The 18,630-nt window shown below is 37.8% G+C and overlaps 4 protein-coding genes and 1 long non-coding RNA gene across 8 annotated transcripts in view; 3 read left to right on the forward strand and 2 right to left on the reverse strand.

Moving 5' to 3' along the window:
- Nucleotides 1-2,791, forward strand: part of LOC100185552 — a 4,620-nt gene extending 1,829 nt beyond the window's left edge. The window contains exons 1-6 of one of the 3 annotated variants that reach the window (XM_018817065.2): nt 42-129; nt 527-667; nt 726-805; nt 1,119-1,266; nt 1,796-2,001; nt 2,376-2,791. In XM_018817065.2, coding sequence (XP_018672610.1) covers nt 90-129; nt 527-667; nt 726-805; nt 1,119-1,266; nt 1,796-2,001; nt 2,376-2,486 — 726 coding nt within the window. In that variant the 5' untranslated portion in view covers nt 42-89 and the 3' untranslated portion in view covers nt 2,487-2,791. Of the gene's footprint in view, nt 1-41; nt 130-526; nt 668-725; nt 806-1,118; nt 1,267-1,795; nt 2,002-2,375 lie in introns of those variants that run through there. The other 2 variants (XM_018817067.2, XM_002131431.5) reach the window with 2 other exon arrangements.
- LOC100178456 (protein SSUH2 homolog) overlaps nt 1-7,258 on the reverse strand; it is a 12,497-nt gene extending 5,239 nt beyond the window's left edge. The window contains exons 1-10 of one of the 2 annotated variants that reach the window (XM_026840060.1): nt 7,138-7,258; nt 6,947-6,979; nt 6,692-6,904; nt 6,126-6,275; nt 5,691-5,763; nt 5,285-5,408; nt 4,284-4,344; nt 4,101-4,225; nt 3,833-3,999; nt 3,189-3,281 (exon numbers count right to left, since the gene is read on the reverse strand). In XM_026840060.1, coding sequence (XP_026695861.1) covers nt 3,189-3,281; nt 3,833-3,999; nt 4,101-4,225; nt 4,284-4,344; nt 5,285-5,408; nt 5,691-5,763; nt 6,126-6,275; nt 6,692-6,904; nt 6,947-6,979; nt 7,138-7,162 — 1,064 coding nt within the window. In that variant the 5' untranslated portion in view covers nt 7,163-7,258. Of the gene's footprint in view, nt 1-3,188; nt 3,282-3,832; nt 4,000-4,100; nt 4,226-4,283; nt 4,345-5,284; nt 5,409-5,690; nt 5,764-6,125; nt 6,276-6,691; nt 6,980-7,137 lie in introns of both variants that reach the window. The other variant, XM_002125609.5, reaches the window with a different exon arrangement.
- A 483-nt stretch (nt 7,259-7,741) lies between these two features.
- LOC101243157 (GLIPR1-like protein 1) lies at nt 7,742-8,586 on the reverse strand. The gene has a single exon (XM_004227485.4). It carries the CDS (start codon nt 8,485-8,487, stop codon nt 7,765-7,767), a length of 723 nt encoding a protein of 240 aa, XP_004227533.1. The 5' UTR covers nt 8,488-8,586; the 3' UTR covers nt 7,742-7,764.
- Nucleotides 8,587-11,025: 2,439 nt separating this feature from the next.
- Nucleotides 11,026-11,424, forward strand: LOC104266653. Its single transcript, XR_717660.3, has 2 exons — nt 11,026-11,171; nt 11,266-11,424. It is a non-coding gene; the product is annotated as an uncharacterized LOC104266653 (long non-coding RNA).
- A 1,028-nt stretch (nt 11,425-12,452) lies between these two features.
- On the forward strand, nt 12,453-16,327 carry LOC100183187 (dynein regulatory complex protein 10-like). Its single transcript, XM_002131527.4, has 9 exons — nt 12,453-12,603; nt 12,804-13,015; nt 13,300-13,520; nt 13,804-13,952; nt 14,097-14,222; nt 14,366-14,512; nt 14,670-14,770; nt 15,026-15,143; nt 16,026-16,327. Exons 1-9 carry the CDS (start codon nt 12,502-12,504, stop codon nt 16,128-16,130), a joined length of 1,281 nt encoding a protein of 426 aa, XP_002131563.1. The 5' UTR covers nt 12,453-12,501; the 3' UTR covers nt 16,131-16,327.
- The last annotated feature ends 2,303 nt before the right edge of the window (nt 16,328-18,630 follow it).

Genomic DNA, 18,630 nt, shown 5'->3' on the forward strand with positions numbered 1-18,630 from the left:
ATCTACACCCACCTTGTTCAGCGCAGGTCAGCGTAGATATTTTTTTGTTTGTTCATTTGAACAAAAGTTCTAATGTTTATACTATTTCTATGCAGGGCACCAGCGAAGGAATCGCGGACTTCGCTACAGGTTTGTTTTGAATAATAACGTTTATTACGTCATATAGAAATGTGTTCGTTCATTTATGCGCTGCTATTTAGATTGACAGGTTGTGTTTAATTGACAGGTTACGTTTGATTGACAGGTTGTGTTTGATTGACAGGAGGGGTTTGATTTACAGGTTGCGTTTGATTGACAGGTTGTGTTTGATTGACAGGTTGTGTTTGATTGACATGTTGTGTTTGACTGACAGGTTATGGTTGTGTTTGATTGACAGGTTGTGTTTGATTGACATGTTGTGTTTGATTGACAGGTTGCGTTTGATTGACAGGTTGTGTTTGATTGACAGGTTATGGTTTATTTGATTGACATGTTTCGTTTGATTGACAGGTTTGTGTTTAATTGACATGTTGTGTTTGATTGACAGGTTGTGGATACCTTCATTTCTCCTACCAAAACTACAATGGTCCGTCACTCAACGTTCTCTCTATGACATCACAGTGGTGGATTATCGCAAATGATACATCAAGATTGGGGCTCAACGTAACCATGACAACGAATGGTGGGGGTAAGTGGGGACTTCCCTGTTATATGAATACTCGTGACTTTGACGTCATAATACTTAGGATCAGCGTTAATGAACCTTTTTGCTTCGAGAAGACCGATGTTCTGCGGGAGATTTGAAATTGGGAACAATAATACACAGGTGAATCTCCACTATGACGTAAAAATAACAATGGGACCAGACAATAGAATTCGTTACAATAGACCCATAAAAACTGGGACCCAGAATCACTGGGACTAGTAAAATATGGGACCCATGAAAAGTTGGACCCATAAAAAATGGGACCCTTTACAGTGAGACCCACAAAAGCAAAATGCGAATCTTAACAGCAAGACCCCATACAAGCGGGCCCATATAAACTACTTTAAACGGCAGTTTGATAGAAATGCTCAAATGTGATCTAAAGGTTTTTTGTTGGTTGTTATGCCCTTTTAATCAAACAATTGTATTGAAGCCACAGAATCTGTCAATCTCGTTGGTATGTGAACAGCGCTCATTATCCTTGGACAATAGATACAACATATATATTAACGAGGTGGAGCGTCAAGTCATTTTTCCCTCATGCTCGCTGCCCATGTTTCATCAATCAAGACTTTGCAGAGGTAAAGGGTATATCATTTAGCTTGGTAAGCCCCGAACCGTGCACCTATGAGGTCATCAAGGAGAAAGGCTACATTTCGGATTTTTTATTTTTAAAACTTTTCGCTCTCACATGCAACATTATAGCAAAGACTCGCGCTCGGCCCAATTTTCAGCCGAGCGTCAATATAGGAGACGCTTGGGCACGACTTTTGAGCTCGGCATGGTGCCGAGTCAAGCCTTTCATTTCAGGCTTAACTCGGCACATCTATTATTAAGGTGAAGTTTTTAAAACAGAGAGGGCACGACAATACATTTTATTTGTGTTTTACATATGTGGTATAATTTTAATGCTGTTCAGTTATTTAAATATGTACCTGTTGTTTATGTTGAAAGCACGTTAGCTACACTGGCTTGCTGCGTAATTAATCAACAACGAATAATCGTGATAAAGTTTCCGTTTGTGTTCTAACAATGTTTAACCACAACGTAACAGCAAAGTAACATTAAATTAAACAACAAGGGTTTTCAAGCAACATTTCTAATTTTCAGTCAAAGCCGAAAAGAAAATTTTGTTCGAGGTTTACGCTGAAACTGGTAAACAATCGGTGCAAGTGACTTTGTCGGATGCTGCTTACAAATCTAGTGTTTATGATGTCATAACGACCCGTAGACGCAGTTATTTTATCGCTATCAAGAAATGGAGGAGTTCGCTGAGTTTTACGCAGCCCATTATATCATACCAAGTTATTTGTTACGTAAGTTGAAATAATTTACTTTTTCACATTGCTAGGAAAAAATATTTTGAAACCTGAAAAAATGGGACTCCTAAATAGGTTGTGGATATTTAAACACCATGGCTTACTGGTTCGGTGCTTGCATCATAACCATAGGATATCGGGTTAGAGGCTTAATAGTAAAGTTAGAAGTATGGAGTGTAGGTGTCCTTGGGCAGGACAAACTTACAACAAGTGATACATATTGGTTTTGCAACTAATAATTTTGTATTTATCTGCTTTTAGAAGGTAATATATTCATACCACAAGCTTTAAGTTGTTTTAAAATAAACAATTGAATTATTTCATCATTATAATCCATTATTACATCACCATAATCCATTATTACATCACAGCCAGAGAACACAGTTGAATTTGAGAAGTTGGAGCGTGGACAAACATACACAGTGGTTGTGTGGAGACGTGGGGAGATCGTGAGATACGTTAAGTCAATACAACTTATATAAACATTAGTGGGAATATGGTGGTGTGGGAACTATTACTGTTTGTGTCGTAAAAACAAGTTAAAAAACAAAACTAATATTTTAAAGATTCTGATTACATTATTTCATAAATGTTAAATCAAGATTTTTTCGGCAAATTAGAACATTAAAAAATAACATTGTATTTAATTTCCTGCAACACCTGTTATAATGTCTCTGATTGCTCATAAGACATTGTGTGATTCACCCGATATTTAAATGTATATTTTTTATTCATTATATATTGTAATAACATGGCACTTATTATGAATAAACTTGCCTGAATCATGTATGGCGTTCAATGTTCATTACTGTTGCATAGTTAGTGAATAAAGACTCTTACTTAGCATGCAGTGAAAGACAAAGTATTTGATAAAGACTTCTTAATAACTGAGGTTGATTCTTAACACAAAATTTTATTTGTACATGTGGTGGTTCGTGTCTTTACGCACACTTGTCACCTTACATTTTATTCTACTTGAGTTAAATATTTGCAACCCACTGTGAGTTGCTTCTTATAAGGTTTAACAGCCACGCTTTTTAACCAAATGGCCTTTCATTAATTTTACCCTTAGCGTGTTGTTATAACCACTGTTGTTTTACCGTTAAGCCTGATCTCTTCATTATTTTAGTTAAATATGGTACATCTTAATACATCAATAGTTATTATGACATCACAATACTTACTATGAGATGGTGAGTTGAATGAATTGCTTGAGTTTTCCAAATCCTTGACATTCCTTGCACCTCACGCACCCCATGCCTGAGCAAGTGTAGCATCTGTGTATGGGTTACAAGGTTAGCTAACGGTTCAGACACATAACCGTCATGGAATGCAACAAACACTTGTTTACACCATTGGTTCCCAACCCTTTTACCAACGAGAAACAAAACCAGGGAAATAAAATGCCAAGGTTGTAAAAAATCTAAACACCCGTGTTATAACCACTGTCGTTGCCCACCATGCAAGGATAAATAAGTTACATACGTGGTAGCTTATAAGCGGGCACAAGGTGTATGCAACAATACACCCGTGTTATAACAACTGTCATTGCCCCACCATGCGAGGATAAATAAGTTACATACGTGGTAACTTGTAAGCTGGTACGAGGTGTATGAAACAATACACCCGTGTTATAACAACTGTCATTGCCCCACCATGCGAGGATAAATAAGTTACATACGTGGTAACTCGTAAGCGGGCACGAGGTGTATGAAACAATACACCCGTGTTATAACAACTGTCATTGCTCCGCCATGCAATGATAAACAAGTTACAATTAAGCCAAGTTACATTCATTCACAAACATAAATATATTTAAACCACCTACCTCTTCTTACCACGACCATGACACATGGGACACGACTCCCTGTGTGTTTGTCCATCTCTTGTTATATTACGGTGACCACTGCCCTGACAATGGCTACATTTTATACGACCCCGACCGTGACAGTGCCAACATCTATTGAAGCCACGCCCACAACATACGTGGCACGCCTGTGAAAGTGTAATGTCATAATGGGTGGATGATGTCATAATGTGGGTGCTGTTATAATAAGTTTAAACGTTAACACGGCACATACAAACATATATCTCACCCTAACAGAGGCAGTATGTGGAATCTCCACTTTCTTAACTTCTGTTTTGAACAAAGCGGTTGCGTTGGATTGTATGTCCCACGGTCCCGGTGCGGGCCCATTATGGGGACCATCCACAAATCCTCCTAATAATGTATCAAAATTATTATGACCTGTCAATCAAACAGCACCTGTCAATCAAACCTGAGTAAGGAACATAATGCCACTTTGTGGTTCTGCCTTCAGTGAAAGTTTCCAAGGTATACTGGAACAAAATAAAATAGTTAAACAATGAAAATAGACAAGGGTGTTAAGGTTCTTAAACTTTTTCCCATTATGTTTCATTCCTCATTACAGACCTTGCATCACTTATAAAAAAATGCAGCTTCAAAATTTCCAATTTTATTACCTTATTATTAGTTGCTATCATTAATTGGTGTGTATTACCAATTAACTTGTTACTATGTGTATCCAGACTATTCACATAGGGTGTTATAGGGATACCTTCGGGCCCTATACGCATACCAATGTTAGGCAAGTATTGTTGTTTCAATAGAAATCCCCTCAATAAAAAGCAATAGGAAGTCACTTATTAACCAACTGTGTCAGGAACCTTTAGCTCGTAACACAATTCTCAATGTTTATTTATAGATGGTTGAATAAGATTAGCGGATCATAAGTTTTATAGCAGGGTGGGGGAAGACGGGACACTTTTGACATTCTGTTTTCTCGTCATATTTGGTAGTAAACAATAAAATTCAAAAGAATTATAAATCCGTATCCGCACAACTCCCATAGACCGTTGTTAATTGTTTGAACCAGGATCAGGAAACTTGGATATTATGCCCAAAGGTGTCCCATTTTCCCCCAACCTACCAAATAATTACATAAGTACCATGTATGCTTATGTTAAAGCAATGACCGATCTTTTGATTCTATAATGGTGCTGGGGTGATGTATTTATAAAGGGACAAATGAAAACTGGGATGTATCATTTATATCCTAAGGCAGTTTATAGACACACAAACACAATAATGTTTTATATCAGTGAGGTTAAGACATGTCAAGCCATAAAACCATATGAATATAAAATAGAAGTACTTCACATGCACTGGGCTAAAAGGCCAACTCGGTCCTACATCCCAGGTTACATGATGTGCCTTACTGTAAGTGTAGGACCTCACTTATTTAACGAACAAACTTACATGGAAAGCTGATGTACTTTGTATATCCTTGATGTCCATATCTTTGGCCGCCCCTTTACCATAACAACATTCTTGAGAAACATATTCTAACAAAGCTTCCTTGGCTTCCTCTGATGTTATTGACCTGGGGTTAAAGTAAAGTTGAGGTAATCTATGGGTTAGAAGCTTGATGCTGCTTCCATAGTGGGGCATCATGGGTTTTGGGCACAACACTGAACAGTAAACAGCAATTGCTTCAACCCAGTGGTCACTAATAAGTTGTCTTAATTTTCTGCCCTACAGAAGGAAAGTTGCATACGTGGTAACTTCAAAGCAGGGACAGGGGGTGTAAAAGAAGAAAAAGTAATACATTAGGGCAAGAACCAAAACTTGATAAATTATTCCTCCACTGAAATCAACAACTTACTTAAAATTGGATGAATCAACAGAAGCAGCTTCGCCAACAACTGAGTCGTAACTTGGGGGTGGGCCAGCTGCCGCTAAATTGGGGGGGGGGGATGTGTAAACATAGTTCGAGCATAATGTATTATAAAAAAAAAACATAAAAGGAAATATTAATATGATGTGTTCCTTGGTGTTTTAATATTGTATTGAGTCAGTTTATGTTTTTAATTATGCAAACAATTCAAAGCATATTAAATAACCATTCCTGGGAGGTAATATTTTTGGTAATAATAATATAATATGGTAGTTTTTAAATTAAATAAAAATCCATGGTGGCACGGGTTAGTGTTTAGGGTGTGGATTTTTGATACAGGATAAACAGGAGCGTTTACTGTGATGAAAAATAAACTAAATTTAAGTTGATTATTCACAACCTGATAAACAGGACTGCACCTACCTTCATTGTAAGCGACATTCTCGTACCCCGGCAACACAACATCGAGGGGGGGAGGAGCGGATGGAACGACCGGTTCCTCCGCTCTCTCATTCTGATAATCATCGCTCATTTCACCGTGGTATTGTTGGGCAGTAGATGGATCCCATTGCACTGTGGGGTGGGGATATATATATATGTGGGGTGGGGATATATATCACACACTAAGGCTGAACCTTAATTTCATGTCAGAGCAGTGTACAGTTATTCATGACATTTTGTAAAAATTTAGAATCAGATTAAATACAGTTATTTATGAAAATTTATAAAAAATTCATGATCATAATCTGTAAACCCGATAATGTTTTAAAATATCTTATAAAATGTTAATTATTGATAAAACCAGTACTACCGTAGACGTTCTGTGACGTTACAAATTCAATATGTCAAGGGTTTAATGTTAAAAAGGTTTCTTTATTTGTACCATATAAATAATGTAACATTATTTGTGTAGAAGATGAATCCATTCAAATGCCAAAGTTCACGAGAGTTTGGTTGCAAACACACACACAAACTAGTATACTACTTACCTGGGGCTTTCTGTGCTGTTCCATATTGCTGCTGCTGGGGTAACCCCTGTGTTTGCGGGACCATTGAGGGTGCTTGCTGATATGAATTATGTTGCTGGGGTGGGTAACCCCCTTGTTGGGATGGGTAACCACCTTGTTGGGGTGGGTAACCCCCTTGTTGGGGTGGGTAACCCCCTTGTTGGGGTGGGTAACCCCCTTGTTGGGGCGGGTAACCCCCTTGTTGGGGCGGGTAACCCCCTTGTTGCGGCGGGTCACCCCCTTGTTGGTACCCTGGGTTACTATAAGCACCTAAAATACAAATATCTGACACTTTATGAACAAGAAAAGCAACAATAATAATTAACACGTGATAGAACAATCTGCCGAAAATTTAAGAACAGATATACATACAAACAGTCCTACCACACAAACGAAGTTTACATCTCACATACTTTGACATTGCTTACCGTTAAGTTGATGTTTCTCCGACATAATCGTAACCAATACAACCGAACCCCAGAAACGAAACGTAAACAACAACTTAACGCTTCACAGCGTAAATTCAATTGTCACGTGTTCATGACGTAATTACTGTAACAAGACTGGGGAGTGCGTCTACCGAATTACTAGTGTGTGTGTGTGTGTGTGTGTGTGTGCGTGTGTGCGTGCGTGCGTGCGTGTGTATGTGTGTATGTGTGTGTGGTAGAAAGAAAGCTGTTAAACGTTTAAGATCCGATTCCAATAAATGTTATTGCTTTGTTACGAAAAATTTAAACCTATTTATCCTCGCAACGACAGTCGTTATACCACGGGTGTTCAATTATACACCTTGTGTCGGATGTGTCCGCTTACAAGTTACCACGTGTGTAACTTATTTATCCTCGCATGGCGGGGCAACGACAGTCGTTATACCACGGGTGTTCTGTTTCATACACCTCGTGCCCGCTTACCAGTTACCACGTATGTAAATTCTTTTGGGTTGATTGATGTACATTCTGAATTAAAAGTTATGGTCTTACAAATTCACCCTGGGTTTGTTCATTATCATATTTATTTATTTACGATTGAAACTGTACGCTGCGAGAAAGATCTAACTAACACAAGCTGCAAACTAATTGCACAAGCATACATAGAAGCATAACAAAGCCATAATTAACACACAACCTCCGGCCAGCACTGCGGGTGCATAGGTTCCCTTCACACCAGTAATCACGTGGGCATACAGCGCAGTATGTACCCCGAACATAGGGCCGTCTGTTGTTTATATTTCCCGCTGGGCCATACCTACATACAAGCAGTTGGCCAATATCCAGAACTCTATCTCCGGCGTCTATATTATTACATAAGGATATCCCGCACCCTAAAGCAAATGTATCGTCCCATAACATCTGCGTATAATGCCCACATAGTAATGTACATTCATTGGTATCAAAGGTGTAATTAAATCTTTCGTTATTCCAAAAATCGATTGAAACTTTTAAAAACTCCTTCGGTCCAAGAGCTGGAAACCCAATGTACAGATTTTCACCGACATGGTTGAACTTTCGACCCACGCTACGGTCAGGGTCGTGCTCATAGATGCATTTCCTTGAATACTCTATAGCGTCTTGTTCCAACGCTTTGTCCCAGATCATTCGCACCATGTTGCTAGCGCTCGGGTTCGCCCTCCCACGAGCCTCGTTGTGCATGAACAAGGCGTATAACTTCTCGTCTTCGTTCATAACTGTGGCTTCCCTCACTGATGGTTGGGGGTTGTTGTCTCCACCCGTCAACCTCACGAATACAAGGGTGGCAACAAAAACCAACAACTTCTTCATAATCCAAATGGAAGTCGGCTAACCCGCAAAGTCTAAGCGATGCTGTAACGTAACATGTAGTAGGAAGGGGAAAATGGGACACATTTAACACATAATATCTAAATGTTCTGATCGTGTTTTAAACAATTAACAATGGTTTATGGGAGTCGTAAGGATACGGTTTTATAAATCTTTGAATGTACTTTATTTACTACCAAATGGGACGAGAAAATAGAATGAAAAGGTGTCCCATCTCCCCCCACCCTACTATACAATAGTTTTGTTGCTAATTCCATTTTCATTTTTGTTTTAATATTTTGATCCTCGTTATCGTATTCGAAGAGATAAAATATAAGTTATTTCTTAATACTATCTAGCTTTTCATTTGACTCTTAAAAAAATATTTATCTCTTTGAATACGATAGCGATAATCAATTTAATTTAAACAACAAAGAGAAGAGAATTTGCAGAAAACCGACATTCGTTAAAACACAACTAATTAGTTAAAACGTGGTTGCTGCACACTTAATGTTTAAAACTCACGTTCTGAGGCAACGATACAAATGTTTCATTAATATAAGTGGAAAAGGCTAGACTTGATCAAGTGGAAGCTTCTTATGAAATGATTTAATTTGAAGTGCCGGAATTAACAAGAGGGTACGTGGTGATGAGGTTTCGAGGGATGTATTTAACTCATATTGTGTGTACCAGCACACGCAAAATAATGCATAAACTTTGGCCTAAATCTTAATAGACTTAGCATATTGCCTCGCTGCATAACCTCACCTTTATAGAATAACCATACCCAAACTGATGGGTCAAAGCAACAATCCTACAATGGTATAACATCAAGAGGTATAACGTCACAATTTATGACGCCACAAGCTATGACATCACAAACTATGACGTCACAAGCTATGATATCACATGATATGACGTCACAAGTTATGATCATCATATTCTGTTATAATCCAGCTTTTATCCAAACGTTTATAAATTAAGAGGTTTGCGCTGATAAGTTTGTTATAGACAAAGGTAAGTTTTTATTCATTACAGTATTTGCGGGTAATTCCGATCGCATGGCCAAATATTTAAATGCGACTTGGGGAATATACTTCGAGTTGTTTCCGCGGTGCTGTATAGTTTTTGTTTACTATCTTGTGCAGCCATCGCACGCGTATAGCGTTACCGCTCAAGTATTAATATCAATCATATTGATTACACGTTTCAATCGCGAACCCAAAAGAAAAACAAAACATTTCCTGGTTATTTGTTCTATGAGTTTGTTTGGTGACTCGGAATGACGGAGTTTGTAAGACATTAACGGGATAACTAGAGATTTAATCACTGTTACTTTTCCCAACATGGCCAGGGACCTAGACGACCAAAGGTTTAAAGTGCTTGTTATTTTTGCGGTCAGTGGTTGGAAGTTCATTTCTAGCATGCGTAGTTCATTTAGGTCTATTGGTATATTTATTCCGAGATATTTAAAACTTGTTTGCGTCCGATTCAGCCCTAATGCGTTTGTATCATTATCGGTTTGCGGTCCTAAGCGGCACGCGATCGTCTTCGATTTGTTTATCATGCAGCCGGAAGCCTTACCGAATCTCTCCAGTTCGGCTAACAACGCTGATATGATTGAACGTGCATCGTCTATAAAACACATTGTATCATCTGCGAGTAGCGAGACTTTGTACATTTTGTTCTCAATTTTGTAACCGCCGATTTCAGTATTTGGTCGAATTGCTGTATAGAAGTTAAGAACAAAGAGGGTCGGAGATAAAAAGCCTCACTGTCATACGCCTCGTTTTATTTTAAATAAACGCGATGGGAAATTGTTGTTGGCAATGATCCCTTGTGGCTCCGTGTAAATTATTTTCACCCATTTAATTAACAATTTCCCAAAACCATGATGTTTTAAGATTCGCATTTTGAATTTCTAACATAGCGTGTCAACAAACGCTTTAAACAGCAACTAGAGCTTCCTTTTGTTGCGGAGTTCGTGCGTAATCCATGACGTCGAAAAGTAGTCTTATATTGTCTCCAATATACCAACTCTTGATGAAACAACTCTGCTCTGAAATTATTAGCAAGGGTAAATGTTTTAGCTTTCGAGATTACCGTATAGTCAGCATTAAGTAGCGCATGGCCTACTGAGTAGCGTAATTCCCAAGAATAAGATGCTCGTCTAGTTTCCCAATATTTCTGATGAACACTTGGCTTAGAATCACATCGCTGTCAATCAACTCAAGGAAGCTATCCTCAAAATAGGATGTTGTCTATACCCAACTAAGGATGTCTTAAGATTTCTCTCCAATAAAGTGCGCATACTCTATAGTTCTAATAACTTCTACCCTAAAGCGCATTGGAAGTCATTGCTTCTCGAGACGCGTTCCGCTTAAAATGTGGAGTCAATTAAACCCAATGACAGTAGTCGCACTTTTTGCGGAAGTTGTCTTAATTGGGTTCTTCAAACTTCCCATTCTATAAACTTATTGGGGCTCCCTGGAGTTGGTACTCCTTACCAGTGAGGAAGTTATTGCTATGCAGGAGAATATAAAAGGCGTGTATCTTGCTGAAACTTCACAAGTTGATAAACAACTATAGAAGATGGATCGAAGACTTCTTACCATTCTGCTTATTGGGCTCGTCTGCTTCGCTCAGCTGGGAGAGAGTCACTATTATCATTATTATGACGAAAAGAAGTAAGGAATTTGGAAGCGATGTATATGTGTGACTTTGTGCGTATTGTTTAAGTTTGTAATACCTAACTTAAGCCATCGGTGTTCTACATTTTAGAAACGATTTTTTGTACGACATGCTGGATGATGAAGGCGATGAAATGGCGAGCAAAATCAAAAGGAAAAATGATCTTTTCTATTATTGGTAAACCATCAGCTAAAATGCAGCATTTGCTACTAATGAACCAACGTAGCTGAATAAAACAACAAGACCACATTTGTGTGAATATGTTTTCGCGTTTGAAGTCTGAAAGTGAGGCGAAGTGCTAACAGACACGGGCATGAGGTGTTTTATAAAGGTTTCGCGCGTAATAGGAGGACGCGTTAAATTTAACCATGTACGTATATAATAGTGTGGGGTGAGATGGGACACGCAGCAATCAGGTCATCAATGACAAGAAACATTAAGAACGTTAATCGAGTTTGAAAAAGCAAACCATGTGTAAATAATGGAATACAAATAGTGATAAAAACACAAACGAACACAAAGACCAAACAAAAGGAAATATAAAAAAACTGTGTTGGTGTCAATCAAATTCTAACGTTAACCCCACAACATTACAGTTTTAATATAATAACTTCTAATTCTAAAAACCCTTCAAAGTTAAGTTATAAACCGCATGTATTTTACCCGAAGTAATATTTCAATATAATAACTGCGGTCCCGTTTCTTACGGAAGTATCCGCGTTCCGCTTAAAATGTGAAGTCAATTAAAACCTAATGACAGTAGTCGCACTTTTTGCTGAAGTTGCCACCGACAAAGTTATTGCTACGCAGAGGAATACAACGGGCGTCTTGTTGAAACTTTACCATGTTGGTAATAGTGTGGGGTGAGATGGAACACCGTTAGCAACAAAATCTCATCTTTGCTGGTCGTGTTTTTAACAATTGACAACGTTCTTTTAGAGACGCGGAGCTATGTTTTTATAATTCTGTAAATATTTTTTGTTTACCACCAAATGGAACAATAAAAATGAACGAAGTTATTGACTATCTTACCCCAACCTATATAGGGAGGGGGGAAGATGGGACGCTTTTTCATTTTATTTTCTCGGCCCATTAGGTAGTATACACAGAACATTCAAAGAATTGTAAAACCGTATCCTCACGACTCCCAAATACAAAACTTAACGCTATCGCCCACGTGCGGATCACTAAATTCTGATAATGTTTTTCTCCCCAATAAATATTTACCACAACACTAAAGGCGCCCAAGAACATTGTTTCCAAGGCAACGCCCAAAGCAGATTTTTATTTTTTATTTTTTAATATTTTTTAGTATTTTTAGTCAAAATGACCGATGTTTTATCAATGCGTTTGGATGGAATCGGAGATAATTCGCCATTGAAGAAACTAAAGGGTGGACAACGTGGTGAAAGCGCGAATAGCCAACAGGTGAGGTACCTATCACTATCAGCAATAAATTGTCCATGTCTCAATAAAAACCTTCTCAAATAAAATCATGTCAACCAAAAGAGTATATAAACCCATTCTTAACAAAATTTCCCAACATTTGTTTTCTTAGTCATCTTACCACCGGTTTTGAAAATACAAATAAAAACTTATGGTGTAAAAACAAATTTAATCCCTTCCAGGCAGCATCAGCTGCACTTAGGATTCTTGAGCCAGCACGTAAGAAGTTAGGAGCTGTTGAAACCCAACGTATAATAGAATGTTTGGATGAATGTATTCGTCGTCATGAAGTTATCTTATCAATGATGATCATTCTTATCCCATCAGAGGAAAGGTTGGAACAATTCCATCTTGCACTTGGAGTCGATTTGATGACGGCCATAAAATCTCACAAGTCAGTTGTATGCTTTGTATTTTGAGACTTCGTTATATTCATCAACTAGAACATTAGATATGAAGATGGTTTTACCCATAGTTTGTTTTATTTGTTCCTAATTCCCTTATCTTGTTTTAATTAATCTGATCTTTGGAACTGTCTTTGAAAAGATAAATAAATATTCATGTTATACTTTTAATATAAAAAGATGACTATTCCTTTATAAAAATACAAATGAATGAGAAATATACCCTGTAAAAATTATTTTAACAAATATGACATCACAAACCCCTTTGTTACAGAACGTTAAGTCGATTATTGGAAGAAGCTCACGCCAGCAACGATGCAGAACAGCTTCCGTCATTACAACATTCCGTCACCAATTCGAGCAAAAATATTTTACGAATGTTTTCCAAAAACCCCGCTGCCATGACAACCGTTCGTAGTGAGTTGGCAGGGGAGGTATCGAAAAAGGGGAATTACCAAGTGCGAGAAGCAACATCGATGATTGATGGATTGAATGGTGGGTGAAGATGCGTTAAACGACATTTCATGTTGTGGTATCTTCTTTAACAGTTATAAACTATTTGCCAACTGTCACCAAATATTTAATTTAATGCTAGATTGTAATTATAATGTAAAAAAATCAAACACCTAAAAACACCCCCCCCCCTTTTTATTAAACACCTAAACTTTATAACACAATCCTAACAACCATCCTTATTAGGCTTCAACAAAACAATAACCTTGAATTGGTTGCACCATTTTCCATGTGTTTATATAAACTTAACCTACACTTTTACCAGAACTCCGTGGGATTTTACTCGAGAAACTTTTGACAACTCCCGCGGAGGAAATTGATCGGACTCGTTATCTCCACCAAGTGACAGAAAGGGAGAAGAATAACGCGACCGTCATCGATAAGCTACAAGCACAACTTGATACGGCTGTGGATGTGAGTTCTGTTGTTGTAAAGATGTCATTATAGTTTGGGTTTCAACAAAATTTAGGGTGACATTATTATTTACTGACTTCAATGGATAAACCCCTAAAACCCCTAAAGCTCCTAAGTTCCCACAATAACAACCTTCATATTCAGGATAAAGAGCAGGAGATGGGCAAACGTAACGAGACGATCCGAAGATTAAAGAACGATCTTCACCAAATCGAACAATTCTCAGAGGAACATATAAGAAGAACAAAGACAGAGGCTGATAAACAACAGGTGTGACATCACAATCAGTTATTGTGAAAAAAATCATTAAAATTAATTATTTGGCAACATTAAGCCTCAAACCCGTATCCTCTGTGTTAGAAGCGAGTGCACTTTGCCATTGCCTGGATAAAACTTTTGCTTTTACCGCACAGTCAGCAGACGCACGAGGCAGCGAGGGAAAACAATCCAAGTTTACCTCGGAGGTTAATCAACTGAAGGATCAGTTAAGCAGGATGATGATGGAAGATCGGGAGACGGAGCAACACTTGAGGAAGAGGAAGTTTAAGATTGAAACAGAGGTTGTGGTTTTGTTAACTTTATTACAAAGTTACATACGTGGTTAAGTTACATACATGGTAACTAGTAAGCTGGCACGAGGTGTATGAAACAGAACACCTGTGTTATAACAACTGTCGTTGCCTCGCCAGGATGAATAAGTTACATTTATTCTTTCAGGTTGAGAATTGGATCACCAAGTATGATCAAGATATGGGGGAAAAACAAGATGAATACGAACAAATTGATGCAGTTTATGGAGAAGAGAAGAAACAACTTAGGTAGAGCGTTTGTTACTGTAGATGTCAGGTGTAATGAAATATAAAAAATTTTTGGCTTCTCTTGCATAAATACAACTTTATTCCAGCATTTCTTCTGCTATACCACCATACCCTATACAATATAAATTGGCTTCTCCAAGATAAAAATGTTGATTATATTCAAAATTCTCTCTGCTATTACTAACTTAATATATGCTTTATTTATAATAAAGAGAAACTGACAAACCAACCATATTTTAAAGTATGTTCCCACAGTGAGCTAGAGGAGAAGTTCAGTGTCTTGGAGGAAGAATACGATAAAATAATGGAAGAAAGAAGAATTGCTCGGGAGATAAAGGAGGCAAAGGAACTTGAATTATCACTTATGATGAAGGTAATAATAGGTTCCATGCAACTTATTTATCCTCGCATGGCGGGGCAACAACAGTCGTTATAACACGGGTGTTCTGTTTCATACACCTCGTGCTCGCTTACGAATTACCACGTATGTAACTTATTTATCGTCGCATGGCGGGGCAACGACAGTCGTTATAACACGGGTTTTCTGTTTCATACACCTCGTGCTCGCTTACGAGTTACCATGTATGTAACTTATTTATCGTCGCATGGAGGAGCAACGACAGTCGTTATAACACGGGTGTTCTGTTTCATACACCTCGTGCCTGAATACAAGTTACCACGTATGTAACTTATTTATCCTTGCATGGCGGGGCAATGACAGTCGTTATAACACGGGTTTTCTGTTTCATACACCTCGTGCTCGCTTACGAATTACCACGTATGTAACTTATTTATCGTCGCATGGCGGGGCAACGACAGTCGTTATAACACGGGTTTTCTGTTTCATACACCTCGTGCTCGCTTACGAGTTACCACGTATGTAACTTATTTATCCTCGCATGGCGGGGAAACAACAGTCGTTATAACACGGGTGTTCTGTTTCATACACCTCATGCCTGAATACAAGTTACCACGTATGTAACTTTGGGTGGGTGATAATTTAGACTACTGGGTTGGAGCAATGGTCGTTAAGTGTTTTACCCAAGGAAACATACGTCCACAAAGGTAGCAGCACAGAACCTCCAACTCGTATCCTCTTGCCACAGCCCTTAAGTTTCATGCACTTATGGGTGTTGGGGTAATGAGCCAAATCGGGCCCACATTCCAGGTCGCTATGGCAAGCCTTATCATAGGACCTTACCCATATACAATGACCATCCACATATATTCTTTCAATACCTTACTTTATACACAGGCTGCCATCACCATTCAAGCTTTCTTCCGAGCTTATAAAGTTAGGAAAGCTTTGAAATCGAAAGCCAAGAAAGGAAAGGCTGGGAAGGGAAAGAAGAAAAAGTAATTTATTTGCAAATATTTTTCTTTGTTGTGTAATCAATGTGTTGTATGTGACGAAACAATAAAACGATTGTAAAAATAATCTGATTTTGTATTTTAGAGATATACAGAGCTGTAGGCTGTTTTATAAAATGTCTACTTAAAAGGATATTAAGTAAAAACATTTCTAAGTAGGTAGGTCCAATGGTTATTGGTTTACAACAATGTAGTTTCATATAAATCGCCAGATAAACAATACCTACAGTTAAACACACATTATATATACACACAATACACTGGTTTACATTGTGATTTTAACTTTAGATTTGTCTTATGCTTCATATAATCAAACAACACAGTTAAATCGATATGTCTTGATTTGTAACAAATGTAATTTGGTACGTCGTCTTATTTTGTGACAAATGTAACCTAATACGGCATAAATGTGAACAACAATGAGTCAGTGTAAATAGTTGGTGCTGAATGATACCATTTGCCTGTATGACGGATTTATGTTGTATTTATTTGGGACATAATAAAACATTTTTAAAGTAGCCAGTTAGAATATGGCTACTCAGTGTAAGGAAACATTTGTAATCGTTTTGTAAATTTAAGCTGAAATGTAATTTGTTTAGTGTCTACATTAACTTAGCCACCGATGCGAAAACTATTCACTTTGTTTTTACAAAGTTTGTCAAGCGTTAAGTTGTAACATTTCATACCTGGCTGTGGTAGTTGAAAGGAAATGTCTCAACATGGAACGGACTGTAGCAGATTTTATTGAGGATAAAGTTGATGAATATGAGTGGAGGATTGTTAAAAGGTTGAAGGATTTGTGCAAAGATGATAAAGAATTGAAAGGAACTAAACCTGAAGCAGCTGCAATATTTCATCAGTTGGCCAAGATTTATGAAAATAAAGCTAACCATAAAAAGTTGAACATGACTCGTAGTGCATCTCTGTATAACGCTGCTATTGTGAGGGACCCAGAGAATCAAAGATATAAAGATGAACTTGAAGATTTGTGCTCAACAGTTCTGGTGAAAGCAAATGCTGCAAAGCTTGGTACTAATTTAATTTCTTTGGCAGCTAAGGTAAAACAAAAACTAGCTAAGCTTCAAGAAGATTTTGCCAAACGTTTAAATCAGCTTGAAATAATCCAGTATGGTTTAGAATGTGATCAATTAATTGAACTACAAAGAAAGAAAGTCTTAAATGTTAAAAATATTCAACAGGAAGTTACAAGAAGTTACACTGAGTTAATGAGGTTTATTTCTGATGAATGCATCAAGATTATGGGAGAACCACCATGCAAATATGCTGTAGTTGGATTGGGTTCCTTGGCACGATCGGAAATCACTCTGTACTCAGATTTTGAACACATCATTGTCCTTGATAATGATGTTGCTAAGATGGAATATCGGAAAATGATCATAAAGTACTTCAGATGGTTCACCACAATCTTCAACATCATCTTAATCAACCTCGGAGAAACTTTGATCAACTGTGTTGCAATTCCAAGTTTAAACCCCAGGTATAAAGTTTGGTTCTTGGATCGTATTACACCCAATGGCATTACCTTTGATGGTCTGTTACCCCATGCTTGCATACGCCCACTTGGACGACCAGCAACTAAAAATAAAGAGAAATTAGATTTTATTAAACCAGTTGATGAAATGGTTCAATACTTGGACAGTGATGAACAAGTAAAGCAGGGATACCATGTGGCTGAAGTTTTATCCAAGGCTTGCTTTGTAGCTGGCGATGAATCACTTTGTGCAGAATATCAAAATAAAGCTCATCTTAAGATAAAAGAAAATGCCAGAAATAATAATAAACTTGTTGTGCTGTTGGAGCAATTTGATAATAACCTGGAAAGCTTCAATATTGTAACCCAACAGATTAAAACAGTTGGCAGATATCAAAGTTATAACATGAAAAGAGTAATTTACAGGAGTGCTACTCTCTTTACTGCTGCCATTGGTCGTTTCTGTTTATTACAAGAATCATCTTGCTTTGATGTTATAAGTAAATTTAAAGAAAAGGGCAAATGCAGTGAAGAAGTGGCGGACCAACTCCGGTTCATGGTTGCAGTGGCTTGTGAGGTTCGCGCCAAAGTTTATCATTCAAAGGGACAACAAGATGATGTTTTTATGGACGATTGTGAAGACACTGAAGTTGCATTAGCATTTGTTAAGCTTGTTGGTAAACAAAGTCTCATTTCTTTCATGGAAACAACATTTAATTTACATCAGTTGCTCATGAAATCGATGAGCGCGGGCGTTCAGGTCAATCTGAACCAACTGGAAGACATTTCATGGAGATTTTACGCAAAGATGATGGCAATGTTGTATCTTGGTCTAAGAGAAGAACTCAAGGTGGAAATTCGAAACCTCACTTATCTATCGCCCCCGAGTGAGCAACAAGATGCTGGGGTTCAATCCCGACTTTTTGCGATTATGGTGGCAACGACAGATGAAAAGGAGCATCAAGTAGGTTTGGACTTGTGCAAAAAGTCTCTTCCA

Source organism: Ciona intestinalis, unplaced genomic scaffold (assembly GCF_000224145.3).
Source record: "Ciona intestinalis unplaced genomic scaffold, KH HT001110.1, whole genome shotgun sequence".
NCBI classification, from domain to species: Eukaryota; Metazoa; Chordata; class Ascidiacea; order Phlebobranchia; family Cionidae; genus Ciona; species Ciona intestinalis.